Source organism: Scyliorhinus torazame, chromosome 4 (assembly GCF_047496885.1).
Source record: "Scyliorhinus torazame isolate Kashiwa2021f chromosome 4, sScyTor2.1, whole genome shotgun sequence".
In the NCBI taxonomy this organism is placed as follows: domain Eukaryota; kingdom Metazoa; phylum Chordata; class Chondrichthyes; order Carcharhiniformes; family Scyliorhinidae; genus Scyliorhinus; species Scyliorhinus torazame.
In genome coordinates, this window is record NC_092710.1 from 297,759,417 (window position 1) to 297,779,818 (window position 20,402).

Consider the following 20,402-nt stretch of genomic DNA (forward strand, 5'->3'; position numbering starts at 1 on the left):
GTCCTTTAAAAGCACTTGTCTTTGCAGGGGCAGGCCAGTCGATTTCGGCGGGAGAATCAGCTGGTGAGTCAGTTTCAGCGGGAGCATTGCGGAAGTGGCTGCTGGGAGGTAAGTCAACCTTTAAAATCACTTGTCTTTGCAGGGGCAGGCCAGTCGATTTCGGCGTGAGAACAGCTGGTGAGTCAGTTTCAGCGGGAGCATTGCGGAAGTGGCTGCTGGGAGGTAAGTCTGTCCTTTAAAAGCACTTGTCTTTGCAGGGGCAGGCCAGTCGATTTCGGCGGGAGAACAGCTGGTGAGTCAGTTTCAGCGGGAGCATTGCGGAAGTGGCTGCTGGGAGGTAAGTCAACCTTTAAAAGCACTTGTCTTTGCAGGGGCAGGCCAGTCGATTTCGGCGGGAGTGGAGCTGGCTGGTTAGTCAATTTCAGCAGGAGCTGAGAATTTTTCTTTTTTTTTAAATTAGTTTTTTAGGCGGGAACAGGAAGTCGACTCGCCCCTCCTCCTCTAACCTAATAATAAAACCCATTGGTCTGAGGTAAGTACCATATTTTATTATATTATTATTATTTTTTATAAAAATTTAATTTAGTTGTTAGCCAGATCTTGGTAGAAAGTAAGAGGAATGGCAGGGAAGGGAGTGCAATGTTCCTCCTGCAGGATGTTTGAGGTGAGGGATGCAGTTAGTGTCCCTGCTGATTTTACCTGCAGGAAGTGCTGCCATCTCCAGCTCCTCCAAGACCGAGTTAGGGAACTGGAGCTGGAGTTGGAAGAACTTCGGATCATTCGGGAGGCAGAAGGGGTCATAGATAGCAGCTTCAGGGAATTAGTTACACCAAAGATTGGAGATAGGTGGGTAACTGTAAGAGGGACTGGGAAAAAGCAGTCAGTGCAGGATCCCCTGCGGTCGTTCCCCTGAGAAACAAGTATACCGCTTTGGATACTTGTGGGGGGGGGGGACTTACCAGGGGTAAGCCATGGGGTACGGGCCTCTGGCACGGAGTCTGTCCCTGTTGCTCAGAAGGGAAGGGGGGGAGAGGAGCAGAGCATTAGTAATTGGGGACTCTATAGTCAGGGGCACAGATAGGAGATTTTGTGGGAGCGTGAGAGACTCACGTTTGGTATGTTGCCTCCCAGGTGCAAGGGGACGTGATGTCTCGGATCGTGTTTTCCGGGTCCTTAGGGGGGAGGGGGAGCAGCCCCAAGTCGTGGTCCACATTGGCACTAACGACATAGGTAGGAAAGGAGACAAGGATGTCAGGCAGGCTTTCAGGGAGCTAGGATGGAAGCTCAGAACTAGAACAAACAGAGTTGTTATCTCTGGGTTGTTGCCCGTGCCACGTGATAGTGAGATGAGGAATAGGGAGAGAGAGCATTTAAACACGTGGCTACAGGGATGGTGCAGGCGGGAGGGATTCAGATTTCTGGATAACTGGGGCTCTTTCTGGGGAAGGTGGGACCTCTACAGACAGGATGGTCTACATCTGAACCTGAGGGGCACAAATATCCTGGGGGGGGAGATTTGTTAGTGCTCTTTGGGGGGGTTTAAACTAATGCAGCAGGGGCATGGGAACCTGGATTGTAGTTTTAGGGTAAGGGAGAATGAGAGTATAGAGGTCAGGAGCACAGATTTGACGTCGCAGGAGGGGGCCAGTGTTCAGGTAGGTGGTTTGAAGTGTGTCTACTTCAATGCCAGGAGTATATGAAACAAGGTAGGGGAACTGGCAGCATGGGTTGGTACCTGGGACTTCGATGTTGTGGCCATTTCGGAGACATGGATAGAGCAGGGACAGGAATGGATGTTGCAGGTTCCGGGGTTTAGGTGTTTTAGTAAGCTCAGAGAAGGAGGCAAAAGAGGGGGAGGTGTGGCGCTGCTAGTCAAGAGCAGTATTACGGTGGCGGAGAGGATGCTAGATGGGGACTCTTCTTCCGAGGTAGTATGGGCTGAAGTTAGAAACAGGAAAGGAGAGGTCACCCTGTTGGGAGTTTTTTATAGGCCTCCTAATAGTTCTAGGGATGTAGAGGAAAGGATGGCGAAGATGATTCTGGATATGAGCGAAAGTAACAGGGTAGTTATTATGGGAGACTTTAACTTTCCAAATATTGACTGGAAAAGATATAGTTCGAGTACAATAGATGGGTCGTTTTTTGTACAGTGTGTGCAGGAGGGTTTCCTGAAACAATATGTTGACAGGCCAACAAGAGGCGAGGCCACGTTGGATTTGGTTTTGGGTAATGAACCAGGCCAGGTGTTGGATTTGGAGGTAGGAGAGCACTTTGGGGACAGTGACCACAATTCGGTGACGTTTACGTTAATGATGGAAAGGGATAAGTATACACCGCAGGGCAAGAGTTATAGCTGGGGGAAGGGCAATTATGATGCCATTAGACGTGACTTGGGGGGATAAGGTGGAGAAGTAGGCTGCAAGTGTTGGGCACACTGGATAAGTGGGGCTTGTTCAAGGATCAGCTACTGCGTGTTCTTGATAAGTATGTACCGGTCAGACAGGGAGGAAGGCGTCGAGCGAGGGAACCGTGGTTTACCAAGGAAGTGGAATCTCTTGTTAAGAGGAAGAAGGAGGCCTATGTGAAGATGAAGTGTGAAGTTTCGGTTGGGGCGATGGATAGTTACAAGGTAGCGAGGAAGGATCTAAAGAGAGAGCTAAGACGAGCAAGGAGGGGACATGAGAAGTATTTGGCAGGAAGGATCAAGGAAAACACAAAAGCTTTCTATAGGTATGTCAGGAATAAGCGAATGACTAGGGAAAGAGTAGGACCAGTCAAGGACAGGGATGGGAAATTGTGTGTGGAGTCTGAAGAGATAGGCGAGATACTAAATGAATATTTTTCGTCAGTATTCACTCAGGAAAAAGATAATGTTGTGGAGGAGAATGCTGAGCCCCAGGCTAATAGAATAGATGGCATTGAGGTACGTAGGGAAGAGGTGTTGGCAATTCTGGACACGCTGAAAATAGATAAGTCCCTGGGACCTGATGGGATTTATCCTAGGATTCTCTGGGAGGCCAGGGAAGAGATTGCTGGATCTTTGGCTTTGATTTTTATGTCATCATTGGCTACAGGAATAGTGCCAGAGGACAGCAAATGTGGTCCCTTTGTTCAAAAAGGGGAGCAGAGACAACCCCGGCAACTATAGACCGGTGAGCCTCACGTCTGTAGTGTGTAAAGTCTTGGAGGGGATTATAAGAGACAAGATTTATAATCATCTAGATAGGAATAATATGATCAGGGATAGTCAGCATGGCTTTGTGAAGGGTAGGTCATGCCTCACAAACCTTATTGAGTTCTTTGAGAAGGTGACTGAACAGGTAGACGAGGGTAGAGCAGTTGATGTGGTGTATATGGATTTCAGCACAGCGTTTGATAAGGTTCCCCACGGTAGGCTATTGCAAAAAATACGGAGGCTGGGGATTGAGGGTGATTTAGAGATGTGGATCAGAAATTGGCTAGCTGAAAGAAGACAGAGGGTGGTGGTTGATGGGAAATGTTCAAAATGGAGTACAGTCACAAGTGGAGTACCACAAGGATCTGTTCTGGGGCCGTTGCTGTTTGTCATTTTTATCAATGACCTAGAGGAAGGCGCAGAAGGGTGGGTGAGTAAATTTGCAGACGATACTAAAGTCGGTGGTGTTGTCGATAGTGTGGAAGGATGTAGCAGGTTACAGAGGGATATAGATAAGCTGCAGAGCTGGGCTGAGAGGTGGCAAATGGAGTTTAATGTAGAGAAGTGTGAGGTGATTCACTTTGGAAGGAATAACAGGAATGCGGAATATTTGGCTAATGGTAAAGTTCTTGAAAGTGTGGATGAGCAGAGGGATCTAGGTGTCCATGTACATAGATCCCTGAAAGTTGCCACCCAGGTTGATAGGGTTGTGAAGAAGGCCTATGGAGTGTTGGCCTTTATTGGTAGAGGGATTGAGTTCCGGAGTCGGGAGGTCATGTTGCAGCTGTACAGAACTCTGGTACGGCCGCATTTGGAGTATTGCGTACAGTTCTGGTCACCGCATTATAGGAAGGACGTGGAGGCTTTGGAGTGGGTGCAGAGGAGATTTACCAGGATGTTGCCTGGTATGGAGGGAAAATCTTATGAGGAAAGGCTGATGGACTTGAGGTTGTTTTCGTTGGAGAGAAGAAGGTTAAGAGGAGACTTAATAGAGGCATACAAAATGATCAGGGGGTTGGATAGGGTGGACAGTGAGAGCCTTCTCCCGCGGATGGATATGGCTGGCACGAGGGGACATAACTTTAAACTGAGGGGTAATAGATATAGGACAGAGGTCAGAGGTAGGTTCTTTACGCAAAGAGTAGTGAGGCCGTGGAATGCCCTACCTGCTACAGTAGTGAACTCGTCAACATTGAGGGCATTTAAAAGTTTATTGGATAAACATATGGATGATAATGGCATAGTGTAGGTTAGATGGCTTTTGTTTCGGTGCAACATCGTGGGCCGAAGGGCCTGTACTGCGCTGTATTGTTCTATGTTCTATGTTCTATGTAGGTGGATTGGTCATGCTAAATTGCTCTTTAATTGGAAAAAATGAATTGGGTACACTAATTTTTTTTTTAAAGTACCCTCACATGATAAGTCGGTCTGTGTCTATGTCAGGGATTTCCACCATGGATTTTTTTCACGAATTCCGCACTGTCCCAGTTGGGAGTGTACTCATTTACAATGATCACTAGTGCCCCTTCGAGGACACCGCTAACCATGACGTACCGTCCCCCTTGGCCCATAACCGTCCTCGTCGTTGTAAATGCTGTCCTCTCACTGAGCAGTATGGCCACACCCACCCCCCCCAGCCCTCGTTTCGTAGCACGATTAGTAAGTCTGTCCCACCCAGCTCTTTCTTACCCGCAGTCGGTCCTTCTCCCACAGGTGGGTCTCCTGAGGAAGACTATGTCGGCTTTCATACTTCCCAGGTGGGCAAAGACTGGATCTCTTCACTGGGCTGTTAAGTCCCCTGACATTCCAGGTGACTATTTTGACAAGGGATTTCTGTCTCCCCCCTCATGTGGGATCCACCGTGCTTACCTTGTGGATGCGCCCCTGCACTCCAGGGTTTCCTTTTGATAGGGGGCCATCCAAAATGGCCATGATTACAGTACTCACCATGAGGCCGGGCCCCTGTGCTCCGGGGTTTCCCTTTGTCCAGGGGCCACCCAAGGGGTATGTATGTACGTATACACCATGTGGGTGAGCCCCTGCACTCTGGAGTTTCGCTTTGTTTGGGGGTCCTCCAAAGTGGCTGTCTGCGGTGCTTTTGTGTTCCTTGACGTCATGTGCGATCTGTCGTAACTAGCCCATCACCCTTTTCCCCTTGTCCCTCTGCTTTCCCCCTCGGTCTCACTTCCCACTCCCCCTCCCCTTCTTCATCTCTGTGAGTAGCCCCCACTCCCCCAGCCTTGCCCTCCCTGTTTATTCCCTCCACCCATTTCACCCCTCCCCATTTGTGATGTTCTCTCCTCCTGGTACCAGGCACACTCTCCCCGACGGAGGATGTACTGTGGATCCCCACCCCGCTCGTATCTCATAGTGTTAGCTCCTGCTTGTGTGGTGACCCTCCCCCTGGGGTCGATTAACCCCCCCCCCCATTCATTGTGTGTCTGTTCCCCCTTCCTCCTCCTAACCTCCCCTGTGACCTGCTGATCTTGCTTGGGAAGTTTAATTTTATGAGTTTGGTAGGAAGGGTAAAGGTCGATCTATCTTTGTCACTGGCGGGTCGGGTGCAGGCAGTTAAGTTGAATGTGTTGCCTCGATTGCTGTTTTTATTCCAGTGTCTGCCATTTTTTGCCTAAATCTTTCTTCAAGGGGAAGGACAAGATGATCCCCTTATTCATTTGGGGGCGAAGGTGGCCAGGATTAGGAGGTTAGTAATGCAGAGGGGACGGCAGAGGTTGGGTTGGTGGGGGGGTGCGAGGCCTCCCAAACTTACTGTATTACTATTGGCCAGTGAATGCGGAGAAGGTACAAGGCTGGAGTGAGGAGGGGGAGAATGTTCTAAGGGTAAAGATAGAGGTGGTTTTGTGAGGGCCACGAAGAATCCAGCATGAGTTTTAAGGATACAAAGTAATAACATTTATTTACAATAACATATATATATAACAGCAGCAGCAACTTCCCTTGCTGCGCACTCCTTCCTGCTGGTTCCTAAACTGGCCAGCTTTATTTATACTAGGAGTTTACTAATGGTTTCTCCGCCCCCCTCATTGGGGAAGCTCATACTCCCACAGGATTGTGGGATTGTCATTAGTCCCCAGCCAATGGTAAGTAGGCAGGTTATAACAGGTGGGTTCTTGTAGGGGGTCGGAGTTGCGGGCACTGGCAGCGGCGCTGCTCCCGTTGACCCCAGGAAAGTATTCCTGGAGTCCGGTGGTGATGGCCACATTCAAGATTTGGAGGCAGCACGTTAAACTGAGGTCTGGTTCAGTTGGGATGCCAATTAGGAGGAATCATGGGTTCGAGCCAGGGAGGATGGACGTGAGATTTTGGGGATGGGACGAGAGGTGGATTAAGGAAATGAAAGATTTGTTCCTTTTGGGGCGATTTGCAAGTCTAGAGGAGCTGGGAGAGAAGTAAGTATGAGTTGGTGCAGGGGGAGGGGTTTAGGTACATACAGGCACGGGATTTTGCAAGGAAGGTTTCCCCGACCTTCCCGATAGCACCAGTCTCCTCGTTGATTGGGGCGGTGCTGTCAGCGGGAGGGTTGAAGAGGGGAGTCGTCTCGGCGATCGATGGGAGGATCCTGGAGGAGGACAGGGTTTCCATGGAGGGGGTTAAGTCGAAGTAGGAAGAAGAGCTGGGGGCGACGCTGGAATAGGGACTGGTGTGAGGATGAATGCCTCGACTTCATGTGCGATGCTGGGACTGATACAGCTGAAGGTAGTGTCCAGGGCGCACCTCACAAAATCAAGCATGAGCCGACTGTTCGAGAGGGTGGAGGATGTCTGTGAGCGATGTGGGAGGGACCCCACGAACCATGTTCACATGTTTTAGTCCTGCCTGAAGCTGGAAAGGTTTTGGAGGACAGTGTTCAGTACAATCTCGGGAGTCTTGCATGTGGATGTGGAGCCCGGGCCCCTAGAAACCATATTTGGGGTGTCAGACCAGCTCGAGCTGCTGGTGGGCGCAGGAGCATGTTAAGTAATGGGTTAAGAGACATTGCAATTAGTTGTCTCATTTATGTTAAGTATCCATTAATTGACACTGATATGTAAAGGGGCTTCAGGTGGCCTCTGTCAGGTGGTGTGTTGTTAAGAGTTTTGAGCAGAGGCTGTGGAAGTGAAATAATGGTGTTTGGTGAAAAGGAACAAGAACTTTAGATTCTTCATATCACAGCAACTAAAACGGCTAACAGAGCAGATGTCTTAGCCTTCGCCTCACTGATCGCTTGGAGGTGGGTTTTGGTGGGGTGGAGGTCAGCTTCTCCACCCTGTGCCTCGGCGTGGCGGGGGGACCTGCTGGAGTTGTTGACCCCAGAGATGGGATAAAGTCCGAGCTGAGGGGGGTGAAGGCGGGGTTCTACAATTATTGGGGTTTGTTTATCATGCACTTTCGAGAGTTGGTTACCGTTGACTTGAAGATGGAGGGTGGGGGAGGTTTGATCGTTTGGGGATTATTTAGGGGTTGTTTGGATTTTGTATTCTAAAAATGTTGAAAATCTGTCGAATAAAAATATTTAATGATGTGGAGATGCCGGCGTTGGACAGGGGTGAGCACAGTACGAAGTCTTACAACACCAGGTTAAAGTCCAACAGGTTTGTTTCGATGTCACTAGCTTTCGGAGCGCTGCTCCTTCCTCAGGTGAATGAAGAGGTCTGTTCCAGAAACACATATATAGACAAATTCAAAGATGCCAAACAATGCTAGGAATGCGAGCATTAGCAGGTGATTAAATCTTTACAGATCCAGAGATGGGGTAACCCCAGGTTAAAGAGGTGTGAATTGTATCAAGCCAGGACAGTTGGTAGGATTTCGCAGGTCAGATGGTGGGGGATGAATGTAATGTGACATGAATCCCAGGTCCCGGTTGAGGCCGCACTCATGTGTGCGGAACTTGGCTATAAGTTTCTGCTCGGCGATTCTGCGTTGTCGCGGGTCCTGAAGGCCGCCTTGGAGAACGCTTACCCGGAGATCAGAGGCTGAATGCCCTTGACTGCTGAAGTGTTCCCCGACTGGAAGGGAACATTCCTGCCTGGTGATTGTTGCGCGATGTCCGTTCATTCGTTGTCGCAGCGTCTGCATGGTCTCGCCAATGTACCACGCTTCGGGACATCCTTTCCTGCAGCGTATGAGGTAGACAACGTTGGCCGAGTCGCACGAGTATGTACCGCGTACCTGGTGGGTGGTGTTCTCACGTGTAATAGTGGTATCCATGTCGATGATCTGGCACGTCTTGCAGAGATTGCCATGACAGGATTGTGTGGTGTCGTGGTCACTGTTCTGAAGACTGGGTAGTTTGCTGCAAACAATGGTTCGTTTGAGGTTGCGCGGTTGTTTGAAGGCAAGTAGTGGGGGTGTGGGGATGACCTTGGCAAGATGTTCATCGTCATCAATGACGTGTTGAAGGCTGTGAAGAAGATGACATAGTTTCTCCGCTCCGGGGAAGTACTGGACGACGAAGGGTATTCTGTCGGTTGTGTCCCATGTTTGTCTTCTGAGGAGGTCGGTCCGGTTTTTCGCTGTGGCGCATTGGAACTGTCGATCGATGAGTCGAGTGCCATATCCCGTTCGTACGAGGGCATCTTTCAACGTCTGTAGATGTCTGTTACGCTCCTCCTCGTCTGAGCAGATCCTGTGTATACAGAGTGCTTGTCCATAGGGGATGGCTTCTTTAATGTGTTTAGGGTGGAAGCTGTGGAAGTGGAGCATCATGAGGTTATCCGTGGGTTTGCGGTAAAGCGAAGTGCTGAGGTGACCGTCCTTGATGGAGACGAGTGTGTCCAAGAACGCAACTGATTTTGGAGAGTAGTCCATGGTGAGTCTGATGGTTGGATGGAACTTATTAATGTCATCGTGTAGTCGTTTCAGTGATTCTTCGCCGTGGGTCCAAAGGAAAAAAATGTCATTGATGTATCTGGTGTATAACATCGGTTGAAGGTCCTGTGCGGTGAGTAGGTCCTGTTCAAACTTGTGCATGAAGATGGTGGCGAAATATTCAAATAATAGAGAAGTGTAGAGTAGACCCTCAAAAATGTTACACCCTCATGCCTCAGATGTCAATACACCATTGATTCAAAGACCCATGGATGGCCTGTATACATTTGCCTGGGTGGCACAGGAGCACAGTGATTAGTGCTGTTGCTTCACAGCGGCAGGATCCCAGGTTTGATTCCCGGCTTGGGTCACTGTCTGTGCCAAGTCTGCACGTTCTCCCCGTGCCTGTGTGGGTTTCCTCCTAATGCTCCGGTTTCCTCCCAAAAGACGTGCTGTTAGGTAATTTGGACATTCTGAATGCTCCCTCTGTGTACCTGAATAGGTGACGGAATGTGGCGACTAGGGGATTTTCACAGTAACTTCGTTGCAGTGTTAATGTAAGACTACTTGTGACAATAAAGATTATTAAATGAAAATAATTTGTACAAAATGCAATTATAAATTATGGCTTATGACGGACAGGTAATTTTAATTACATTCATTTTATCTCTTCAGAGAGTGGACTCTTCATCAAAAAAACATGCCTTCTTTGGAGATTTCTCTCAGCGTACAAATTTGGAGAAAGCTTCAGCACGGACAGATCATATGCAAAGATCAGCCTCTCATGTGCATTTCACTGACTCTAAAACCACTGTGATGGATCTGGTTGCATACAATAAAGGTATATTAGAACAGGGAGGGCTATGAGGTGTTTAAATTCAGATGGAGTTCCTGGTCCCACCCATGGCGCAAATCCTCAAGGATGGGACAGAAAATTTGACAGACCAGCCGAAGGCCCGTTAACCTTGGGTAGGAATTGCTGGACCCACGGTAGGCGGGAGTGGAAAATCCCAGCCCTATACATATGGACGATAGGGGAATAGTGTAGATGGGCTTTGGAGTGGTTTCACAGGTCGGCACAACATCGAGGGCTGAAGGGCCTGTACTGTGCTGTAATGTTCTATGTTCTATGATTTGGGCACAGTAAACAAAGAGAGACCAGTCCCAATGGCTGTGGGGTCAATAATCAGAGGGCACAGATTTAAGATAATTCAAAAGAAAAACAGATGTGATACAAGGAAGTACATTTTTTACACAATGAGTGGTTAGGATTTATATTGCACTGTCTGAAAGTTAGGGAAAATTCAAAAATGGATAAGTACTTGAAGGAGAAGTAGGAACAGAGTAAGGGAGTGGGACTAACTGGAATGTTGTTTGAAAGAACCAGCAAAGAGCTTGGGGAGGTAGTGACATAGTGGTATTGTCACTGGGCCAGTAATTCAGAGACCCTGGGGGCCTGGGTTCGAATCCCACCATCACATCGGATGAAATCTGAATTCAATCAAAATCTGAAATCAAAAGTCTAATGGTGATTGTCATAACAAACCATCTGGTTCACTACTGTCCTTTAGGGAAGGAAATCTGCTGTCCTCGCCTGATCTGGCCTACATGTGACGCCAGATCCCACAGCAATGTGGCTGAATCTTCAATACCCTTTGAAATGGCCAGCAAGTCCCTCAGTTCAAGGGTAGTTAGGGGCGGTCCAGCCAGCAATGGCCACACCTCCTGAAATAATTTTTTTAAAACCTTGGATTTCTTCAATGCTGCATTACGCTATGATTTTCACTGAAGAATGAACGATTTTTCAGCAGATTACAGTTCACATTTGGGATAGGATTCTCCGGGACCTCTGCCGCATGTTTCTCAGCGGTGTGCCGTTCCCTGGCGGCGGGATTCTCTCTTCCCTCCACTTGCAAATGGGATTTCCCACTGAAGCCACTTTACATTGCTGGGAAGTCCATGGGCGTGGGCACACTGCCAGCAGGAAAAGAGAATCACAAAGGCCAGGAAATTCCAGCCCTGATCGTGGATTGTGACTAAATTGTTGGCTGTACCATTTTCTGGCTGCTGGGGGTCATGATTTGCTCTCTGTCCACATTGGTTTTACTGGGAGTGCCCAAGCAGAGTTGGTGCTCCCACCTCCTTATTGTTATGCAGTGCTGGGCCAAATGGATTCCTTAGTGCTGCCATCTTCTCTACGCTCCTGGCTGCCTCTGCCTTTGTACTGAGAGCATGTGGTGCAGCCAACATTCTCTTCTCAAAGGCAGGCTGCCTCCTTAAAGGGAACCTGCACTGAATAATATTGTTGAAATTTAAAAGATAGAAAATGGAACATCATGTCAGAGAAAGGATCCCACAAGACATAGGAGCAGAATTATGCCACTTTGCCCATCGAGTCTGCTCTGTCATTCAATCATGGCTGATCTGTTTCTCATCCCCATTCTCCTCCCTTCTCCCCATAATCCCTGATCCTCTTATTAATCAAGAACCTATCTATCTCTGTCTTAAAGACACTCAGTGATTTGGCCTCCACAGCCTTCTGCGGCAAAGAGTTCCACAGATTCGCTATCCTCTGGCTGAAGAAATTCCTCCTCATCTCAGTTTTGGAGGACTGTCCCTTTAGTCTGAGATGGTGTCCTCTGCTTCTAGTTTTTCCTACAAGTGGAAACACCCTTTCACATCCACTCTATCCAGGCCTCACAGTATCCTGTAAGTTTCAATAAGATTCTCCCTCATTCTTCTAAACTCCAACAAGTCCAGAGTCCTTGGGCGCGATTCTCCCAGCCCTGTGCCGGGCTGGAGAATTGCCGCAACCGCGCCGCCCCGACGCTGGCGCGCGATTCTCCGAGGCGCATTTGGTGCGGCGCCGGTCGCGGGCCGCTGTACGAGGCCAAGCCGCCGATTCTCTGAATTCGGAGAATCGCGCCCCCTAACCTTCCTTCATTCGACAAGCTGTTCATTCCAGGGATCATTCTTGTGAACCTCCTCTGGGCCCTTTCCAAGGCCAGTACATCCTTCCTTAGATACGGGGCTCAAAACTGCTCACAATACTCCAAATGGGGTCTGACCAGAGCCTTGTGCAGCCTCAGAAGTACATCTCTGGTCTTGTATTCTAGCCCTCTCGACATGAATGCTAACACTGCATTTGCCTCCCTAACTGCCGACTGAACCTGCACGTTAACCGAAAGAGAATTGTGAACAAGGTCTCCCAAGATCCATTGTACTTCTGATTTTCTAAGCATTTCCCCATTTAGAAAATAGTCTATGCCTCCGTTCCTCCTTCCAAAGTGCATAACCTCACACTTTTCCACATAGTATTCCATCTGCCACCTCTTTGCCCACTCTCCTACCCTGTCCTTTCCTCAATACCACCTGCCCCTCTACAGATCTTTGTACCATCTGCAAACTTTGCGACAGTGCATTCAGTTCCTTCCTCCAGATCATTAATGTATATTGTGAAAAGTTGTGGTCCCAGCACAGACCCCTGAGGCACACCACTAGTCACCGGCTGCCATCCTGAAAAATTCCCCTTTATTCCCACTTTCTGCCTTCTGCCAGTCAGCCAATCCTCTATCCATGCCAGTATCTTACCCTGAACACCACAGGCTCTTAACTTATTTAACAGTCTCCTATGCGGCACCTTGTCAACGGCCTTCTGGAAATCTAAATAAATCACGTCCACTGGTTCTCCTTTGTCTAACTTCCTTGTTACTTCCTCAAAGAACTCTAACAGATTGTCAGACATGACCTCCCTTTGACAAAGCTGTGCTGACTCAGTCCTATTTTATCATACACTTCCAAGTACTCACAATCTCATCTTTAATAATGGACTCTAAAATCTTACCCATGACTGAAGTCAGGCTAACCAGCCTATAATTTCCTGTCTTCTGCCTCCCCCCCCTTCTTAAACAGAGGTGTTACATTAGCCACTTTCCAGTTCTCTGGGACCCTTCCTGCCTCCAGTGTTTCCTGAAAGATCGTCACCAATGCCTCCATGATCTCCTGAGATATCTCTTTCAGAACCCTGGGGTGTAGTCCATCCGGTGCAGGTGATTTTCTACCTTCAGACCTTTCAGTTTCCCCAGAACCTTCTCCTTAGTAATGGTCACTGCACTCACCTCTGCCCCCTTGTTCTCCTGAACTGTGGCATCCCACAGCGAGTCGACTGCTTATATGCAATTCCAGCTTGTCAGGCTCGCGAGTGTCCACCCCGACCACAGCGAATCTGACGACGGCATGAGTAGGAATTGCACTAGTTCCATGTTCCATGTAGCACATGTGCTGGCCCATTAGCATGTCCTGAATTGCTCTGAGACCGGTGCCGCCATCGGGACCATGGAACACCCATTATTCAGCCCCGGCGTCAACAATTAGTCTCTCAGTCAGAGAATCCAGCTTACAGTCATTTGTTTTCTGTGGAAGTGAATTTCAAAGGCCGGCCACTCCCTGGGAGAAAACATTTCTCCTCATCGCTGTCCCAAATGGTCTACCGCACATCTCAGACTGTGACTCCTACTTCTTGACAACCTCACCATCGGGAACATCCTTCTTGTAACTACCCTGTCTAATCCTGTTAGAATTTTATCAGTTTCTATGAGATCCCCCCTTCATTTTCCTGAGCTCCAGTGAATACAATCCTAACCAATTCAATCTCTCCTCATACAGCAGTCCAGGAATCAGTCAGGTAAACATTTTCTGCACTCCCTCTATAGCAAGAACATCCTTCTGCAGATAAGGACATCAAAACTGCACACATTATTCCAGGTGTGGCCTCATCAAAGAACAAGACATCCCTGCTCCTGTACTCGAATCCTCTCGCTATGAAGGCCAACATACCATTTGCCTTCTTTATCGCCTGCATGCATACCTTCAGTGACTGGTGTACGAGGACGCCCAAGTCTCGTTGCACATTCCTTTCTCCTAATTTATGGCCATTTAGATAATAATCTGCCTTCCTGTTTTTGCAACAAAAGTGAATAACCTCACATTTATCCAAATTATGCTGCATCTGCCATTCATTCGCCCATTCACTCAACTTGTCCAAATCACACTGAAGGATCTCTGCATCCTCCTCACAGCTCACCCTCCCACCCAATTTTGTGTCATCTGCAAATTTGGAGATAGTAGATCCTTGATTGGGCACCTAATGCTCCGGACAGATAAGTCGTATTCCACCTTTTCACCGCAGCTAAAATGGCACGGCTGGAAGATGATGGACATGCCACCTACCATCCTCCAACTCCATTTGGCCAGCGTTCCCGCCTCCCAGCCAATCACCGAAGAGAAGCTAGTAAAATTCAACAATTGTTTGCAGCGTGATGCATGAAATTATTGTTTGGACCTGCATGGTGCAATTGGGCATCTGAGTACCACACCAGCTAGTTGGCCTTCTTCACACCTTTTGGGTGCACGCAACGCTGGCACGGGCACCATTCTCCAGAAGGTTTGAGTTGAAAGCAATTGGCAGCTCACGCCACAGCAAAACAGCACTCGGCATCCATCTGTGGCACTAAGTAGATGAATTTCTTGCAAATGTATCTTGCCCCCTTAAAGTACTTCCTTTATTGCTACACAGTGCTCTGTACCACAACATCCAGGGGTACAGCCAAGATTCTCCAGAATTATACAAGGGCTGAGAATGTGAAACTATGATCCATGGAATGAAGAACTTGTCATATGAAGCGGTAGAGGACACTGGGTCTGTGCTCGTTGGAGTTTAGAAGGATGAGGGGGGATGTTATTGAAACTTGCAGGATACTGAAAGGCCTGGATAGAGTGGACGTGGAGAGGATGTTTCCACTAGTAGGGAAAACTTGAACCCGAGACCGCAGCCTCAGGCTGAAGGGACGATCCTTTAAAATTGAGATGTGGAGGAATTTCTTCAGCCAGAGGGTGGTGAATCTGTGGAACTCTTTGCCGTAGAATGCTGTGGAGGCCAAATCACTGAGTGTCTTTAAGACAGAGATAGATAGGTTCTTGATGAGTAAGGGGATAGGGGATATGGGAAGAAGGCAGGAGAATGGGGGTGAGAAAAAAATCAGTTTTGAATGGCGGAGCAGAAACGATGGGCTGAGTGGCCTAATTCTGCTCCTATGTCTTATTGTCTTATGTCAGCTTTGAAACATTAATGGCCCATAATTTTGCAAAAGAGGATTCAAATCCTTTGTTTGCTTCAAGAGTGCATTATTGGTAATATTGTCCTCGTTGACACAAAAAGAAAGTCAAGTTTTTGAAAAAAAAAGGTACACTTTGTTTAGCCAAAGGACACCTTCGATTCTAAGCATACATTTGAAACGTTATGTAACATTCCTTCAGCACAAACAGATTTCACAACACACTATTGGGTGAAAGCTAGTTAAGCGTTGCCATTTATACAGCTGCCACGTGGAATTCATCTATCCTTTGCTAATATCCAGCAGCTTGGAAAAGTTTTCAAGAGAAGATTCAACAACTGGAGGTGGAGCGAAAGCAAGCTGAGCGGCACATGAAGCATCTGTACAATGAATGTGTTCAATACACAAAGCCTTCGGATCAAGAAACCGAGAAGAAAGATATTGCCCGCATCAACAATGAAGCTGTTAACTGTGAGTATATCTGAATCTGTACGACTGAATATATTGGGGGCGATTCTCCCAAATGGAGCCCAAGTGTTTGCGCCGCTGTGAACGGCGTCGCGTTTCACGACGGTGCGAAACGGGCCCGGGACAACCGATTCTGTCCCCCACAGGGGGCCAGCACGGCGCTGGAACGGTTCACGCCGCTCCAGCCTCCCTTCCCGGCACCAAATGGGCGCCGCGCCAACCCGCGCATGCGCAGGAGACTTCTTCAGCGCGCCGGCCCCGACTCAACATGGCGTCAGTGTTCAGGGGCCGGCCGTGCAGGAAAGTAGGCCCGGGGCGGGAGAGGCCGGCCTGCCGATCGATGGGCCCCGATCGCGGGCCAGACCCCATTGGAGGCCCCGCCGGGGACGGTGCGCCGTCCCCCGAACCTTCGCGCAGAGTTCCCACCGGCAGCCCCGCAGATTCCAGTGCCCCACGGCCGGCGCCGCGTCAAATGCGCCGGCGCAAATGGCGCCGATTCTCCGCACTCCGGAGAATCGCGCGCCGGCGTCGGGGTGTCATGGCGCGGTTGCGGCGATTCTCCGGCCCGGCGTGGGGCTCGAAGAATCGCCCCCATTTTGTTCTTTAATTGTGGTGAGCCACGCATGGCTGTTGTATATATTATTGTATTTACTCACTGTTACTGTTGATGTTGTTGTTGGCTCTGCCTGTGGCTCCGCCCCTCTGAGAAGGTATATAACCCATCGATCCGGGACAGCCTCTCAGTGCGGGAGATGCTACTGGTGGGCACATTCATGCTGATTAAAACCACAGTTCTTGTTAACTACCGTTTAGACTGGATTGATTGGTATCAATTTAATCAGCTAGAATTTTCTTTAACATGGAAGCAGTTTTAAAACCAGACGCCTCGATCTTGACCCGCAGGCGCCGGCGGCTACGGCAATATTTGAGCATTGGCTCAATTGCTTTGAGGCCTACCTCAGCTCCTTCGCCGCCGAGGACTCCCTAGAAATTAAACAGTGTCTCCTCAACGCCCGGGTGAGCCACAGGATTTTCCAGCTCATCAGAGACGCGGCCTCATACACAGAGGCAATGGAGTTGCTCAAACGACAGTTTGTGAGGCCGGTGAACGAGGTACTTGCTTGATACCTCCTGACCACGCGGCGTCAGCGCCAGGGTGAGTCACTGGCTGAATACCTACGTGAATTGAGAGTACTCGTCCGCAGTTGTAACTGCAGGACTGTCACAGCGGTCGAGCACGTGGAGCTGATGGTCCGGGATACCTATGTGGCAGGTGTCCGGTCCAGCTATATCCGGCAGCGGCTTCTAGAAAAGGGGGTCCTCGACCTCGAGGAGACTGTGAAGCTGGCTACCTCGCTGCAAGTGGCCTTCCAGAGCCTGGATGCCTTCCCATCCGACCACGCGGCATCCTCGGGGACGTCAGAGCCATCACCCGACCCAGACGTGCCTCATTCCTGCACCGCGTGGCAGCCGTCCAGCTCCTCCAGGACCATGCTGTTACTTCTGCGGTCAGGGCCAGCACCCCAGGCAGCATTGCCCGGCTCGCAATTCCACGTGTAACAAGTGTGGCAAGAAGGGGCACTACGCTAAAGTATGCCTAGCTAAGCCTAAAAATCAAAATCAAAAACCAAAAGCCTGTCAAGCCCAGTCTGAGACTCTCAGACCCTGCAGCGTGGCATTGTGCCTGCCCTCTGCTGACACGTCACTTGCCGTGTGCAATCCGTGGAGGGCAGCTATCTTGTCTGACGTCATCGACATCGAACGCCGTGTGCAATCCATGGGGGCAGCCATTTTGTCCGACTTCGTCGACGCCGCCATTTTGCGACCAGGACGACACTCATCAGCTCAGCTCCATTCAACTTGACCAGTCCCGGCCTTGCCATCTTCAAAGCTCGATGATGGCCATCAGCCTCAATGGGCAGGAGACGTCCTGCCTCTTCGATTCCGGGAGCACGGATAGCTTCGTCCACCCGGACATGGTAAGGCGCTGTTCCCTCCGGGTCCTCCCCGTCTCACAAGTCATATCCCTAGCTTCCGGATCACACTCCGTGCAGATCTGGGGGTACTGCACCGCCAACCTGGCAATACAGGGCGTTGAATACGGCAATTTCAAACTCTACGTTCTCCCCATCCCTGTGCCCCTCTCCTACTGGGTTTAGACTTTCAGTGCAACCTCCGTAGTCTAACCCTGAAGTTCGGGGGACCCCTGCTCCCTCTCACAGTCTGTAGCCTCGCGACCCTGAAGGTCGCCCCTCCCTCGCTCTTCGCGAACCTCACCCCAGACTGTAAGCCCATCGCCACCCGGAGCAGACGGTATAATGCTCATGACAAGGCCTTTGTCAGGTCAGAGGTTCAGCGACTCCTGAGGGAAGGGATCATTGAGGCCAGTAATAGCCTCTGGAGAGCACAAGTGGAGTCGTCAGGACCGGGGAGAAACACTGGATGGTCATCGACTACAGTCAGACAATCAACCGGTACACGCAGCTCCTCCCGCGCATATCTGACATGGTCAATCAGATTGCGCAGTATCGAGTCTTCTCTACGGTGGACTTGAAGTCCGCGTACCACCAGCTCCCTATCCGGCGGGAGGACCGCCAACCTTTGAGGCAGATGGCCATCTCTTCCATTTCCTCAGGGTCCCCTTCGGCGTCACCAACGGGGTTTCGGTCTTCCAACGAATGATGGACCGAATGGTCGACCAGTACGGGCTGCGGGCCACATTCCCGTACTTGGATAATGTTACCATCTGCGGCCGTGACCTGCAGGATCACGACGCCAACCTTCAAAAATTCCTCCGCACCGCCCGACTCCTTAATTTGACATATAAGGAGAAATGCGTTTTCCGCACAACCTAGCTAGCCATCCTCGGCTATGTCGTGGAAAACGGAGTCCTAGGGCCTGACCCCGAACGCATGCGCCCCTCCTGCAACTCTCCCTCCCCCACTGCCCCAAGGCCCTGAAAAGGTGCTTGGGGTTCTTCTCCTATTATGCCCAGTGGGTCCCTACGCGGACAAAGCCCGCCCACTCATTAAGTCCACCACTTTTCCCCTGACGGCTGAGGCCCGCCTGGCCTTCAACCGTATCAGATCCGAAATTGCCAAGGCCACGATGCACGCCGTGGACGAATCCATCTCATTCCAGGTGGAAAGCGATGCGTCTGACTTTGCCCTGGTAGCCACTCTTAACCAGGCAGGGAGGCCTGTCGCCTTTTTTCCCCGTACCCTCCATGCCTCCAAAATTCAACACTCCTCTGTTAAAAAGGAGATGCAAGCCATTGTGGAAGCTGTGCGGTACAGGAGGCATTACCTGGCCGGCAGGAGATTTACTCTCCTCACAGACCAACGGTCAGTTGCCTTCATGTTCAACAACACGCAGCGGGGCAAAATTAAGAACGACAAGATTTTGCGGTGGAGGATCGAGCTCTCCACTATAACTACGACATTTTGTATCGTCCTCGGAAGCTCAATGAGCCCCCAGGTGCCCTGTCCCGTGGCACCTGCGCCAACGCACAGGCTGACCAGTTATGGGCTATCCACAACGACCTCTGTCACCCGGCTTCTCCACTTTGTCAAGGCCCGCAACCTGCCGTACTCCACAGAGGAGGTCAAGGCCATGACCAGGGACTGCCAAGTCTGTGCGGAGTGCAAGCCGCACTTCTATCTGCCAGACAAGGCTCACCTGGTGAAGGCCTCCCGCCCTTTTGTACGCCTCAGTATGGATTTCAAAGGGTCACTCTCCTCCACTGATCGTAACGTGTACTTCGAGTACTCGCGTTTTCCTTTCACCTTCCCATGCCCTGACATGACCTCTGCCACAGTCATCAAGGCCCTGCGCAGCATCTTCACCCTGTTCGGTTTCCCCACATATTCACAGCGATCGGGGATCCTCAATCATGAGCGATGAGTTGCGTCAGTACCTGCTCAGTAAGGGCATCGCCTCGAGCAGGACTGCCAGCCACAACCCCCGGGGAAATGGGCAGGTGGAGAGGGAGAATGCTACGGTCTGGAAGGCCGTCCTTCTGTCCTACGGTCTAGCAGTCTCCCAGTCGCCCGTTGGCAGGAGGTCCTCCCTGACGTGCTCCACTCCATCCGGTCACTGTTGTGTACTGCCACTAACGAGACCCCTCACGACCGTCCATTTGTCTTTCCCAAGACATTGATCTCCGGGGTCTCGCTTCCTACCTGGCTCACGTCTCCTGGGCCGGTACTCTTCCGGAAGCACGTGAGGAGCCAGAAGGCCGACCCCTTGGTCGAGAGGGTTCACCTCCTCCATGCGAACGCTCAGTATGCATACGTGACACACCGCGACGGGCGGCAGGACACAGTCTCCCTCAGGGACCTGGCCCCCGCAGATACCCCTGCACCCACCATCACCTCACCGCTTCCTTCTACCTCCCCATCTACCCCAGCAACTGATCCGGGGTCCATTAGCACCGCCCCTGCGCCGTCACCCTGTCCAGGACCCTGTTGTGAGGACGACGTGCTCCCGGAGTCGTAGGTCTCGACGCCAGCGCCTACACTGCGACGTTCACAGCGGACAATACGCCCTCCTGTGAGACTGAACCTGTCAGTCGACTTCACCCCCGCCGGACTTTTTTTTAACAGGGGGTGAATGTGGTGAGTCACGTATGGCTGTTGTATATATTATTGTATTTACTGACTGTTACTGTTGTTGTGTTGATGTTGTTGTTGGCTCCGCCTGTGGCTCTGCCCCTCTGAGAAGGTATATAACCCATCGATCCGGGACAGCCTCCCAGTGCGGGAGATGCTACTGGTGGGCACATTCTAGCTGATTAAAACCACAGTTCTTGTTAACTACCGTTTAGACTGGATTGA

At 50.3% G+C, this 20,402-nt stretch overlaps 1 protein-coding gene across 2 annotated transcripts in view; it reads left to right on the forward strand.

Moving 5' to 3' along the window:
* Positions 1-20,402, forward strand: part of cep57l1 (centrosomal protein 57, like 1) — a 166,390-nt gene that overhangs the window by 15,671 nt on the left and 130,317 nt on the right. The window contains exons 2-3 of one of the 2 annotated variants that reach the window (XM_072499977.1): positions 9,662-9,827; positions 15,403-15,570. In XM_072499977.1, coding sequence (XP_072356078.1) covers positions 9,662-9,827; positions 15,403-15,570 — 334 coding nt within the window. The remainder of the gene's footprint in view (positions 1-9,661; positions 9,828-15,402; positions 15,571-20,402) is intronic. The other variant, XM_072499978.1, reaches the window with a different exon arrangement.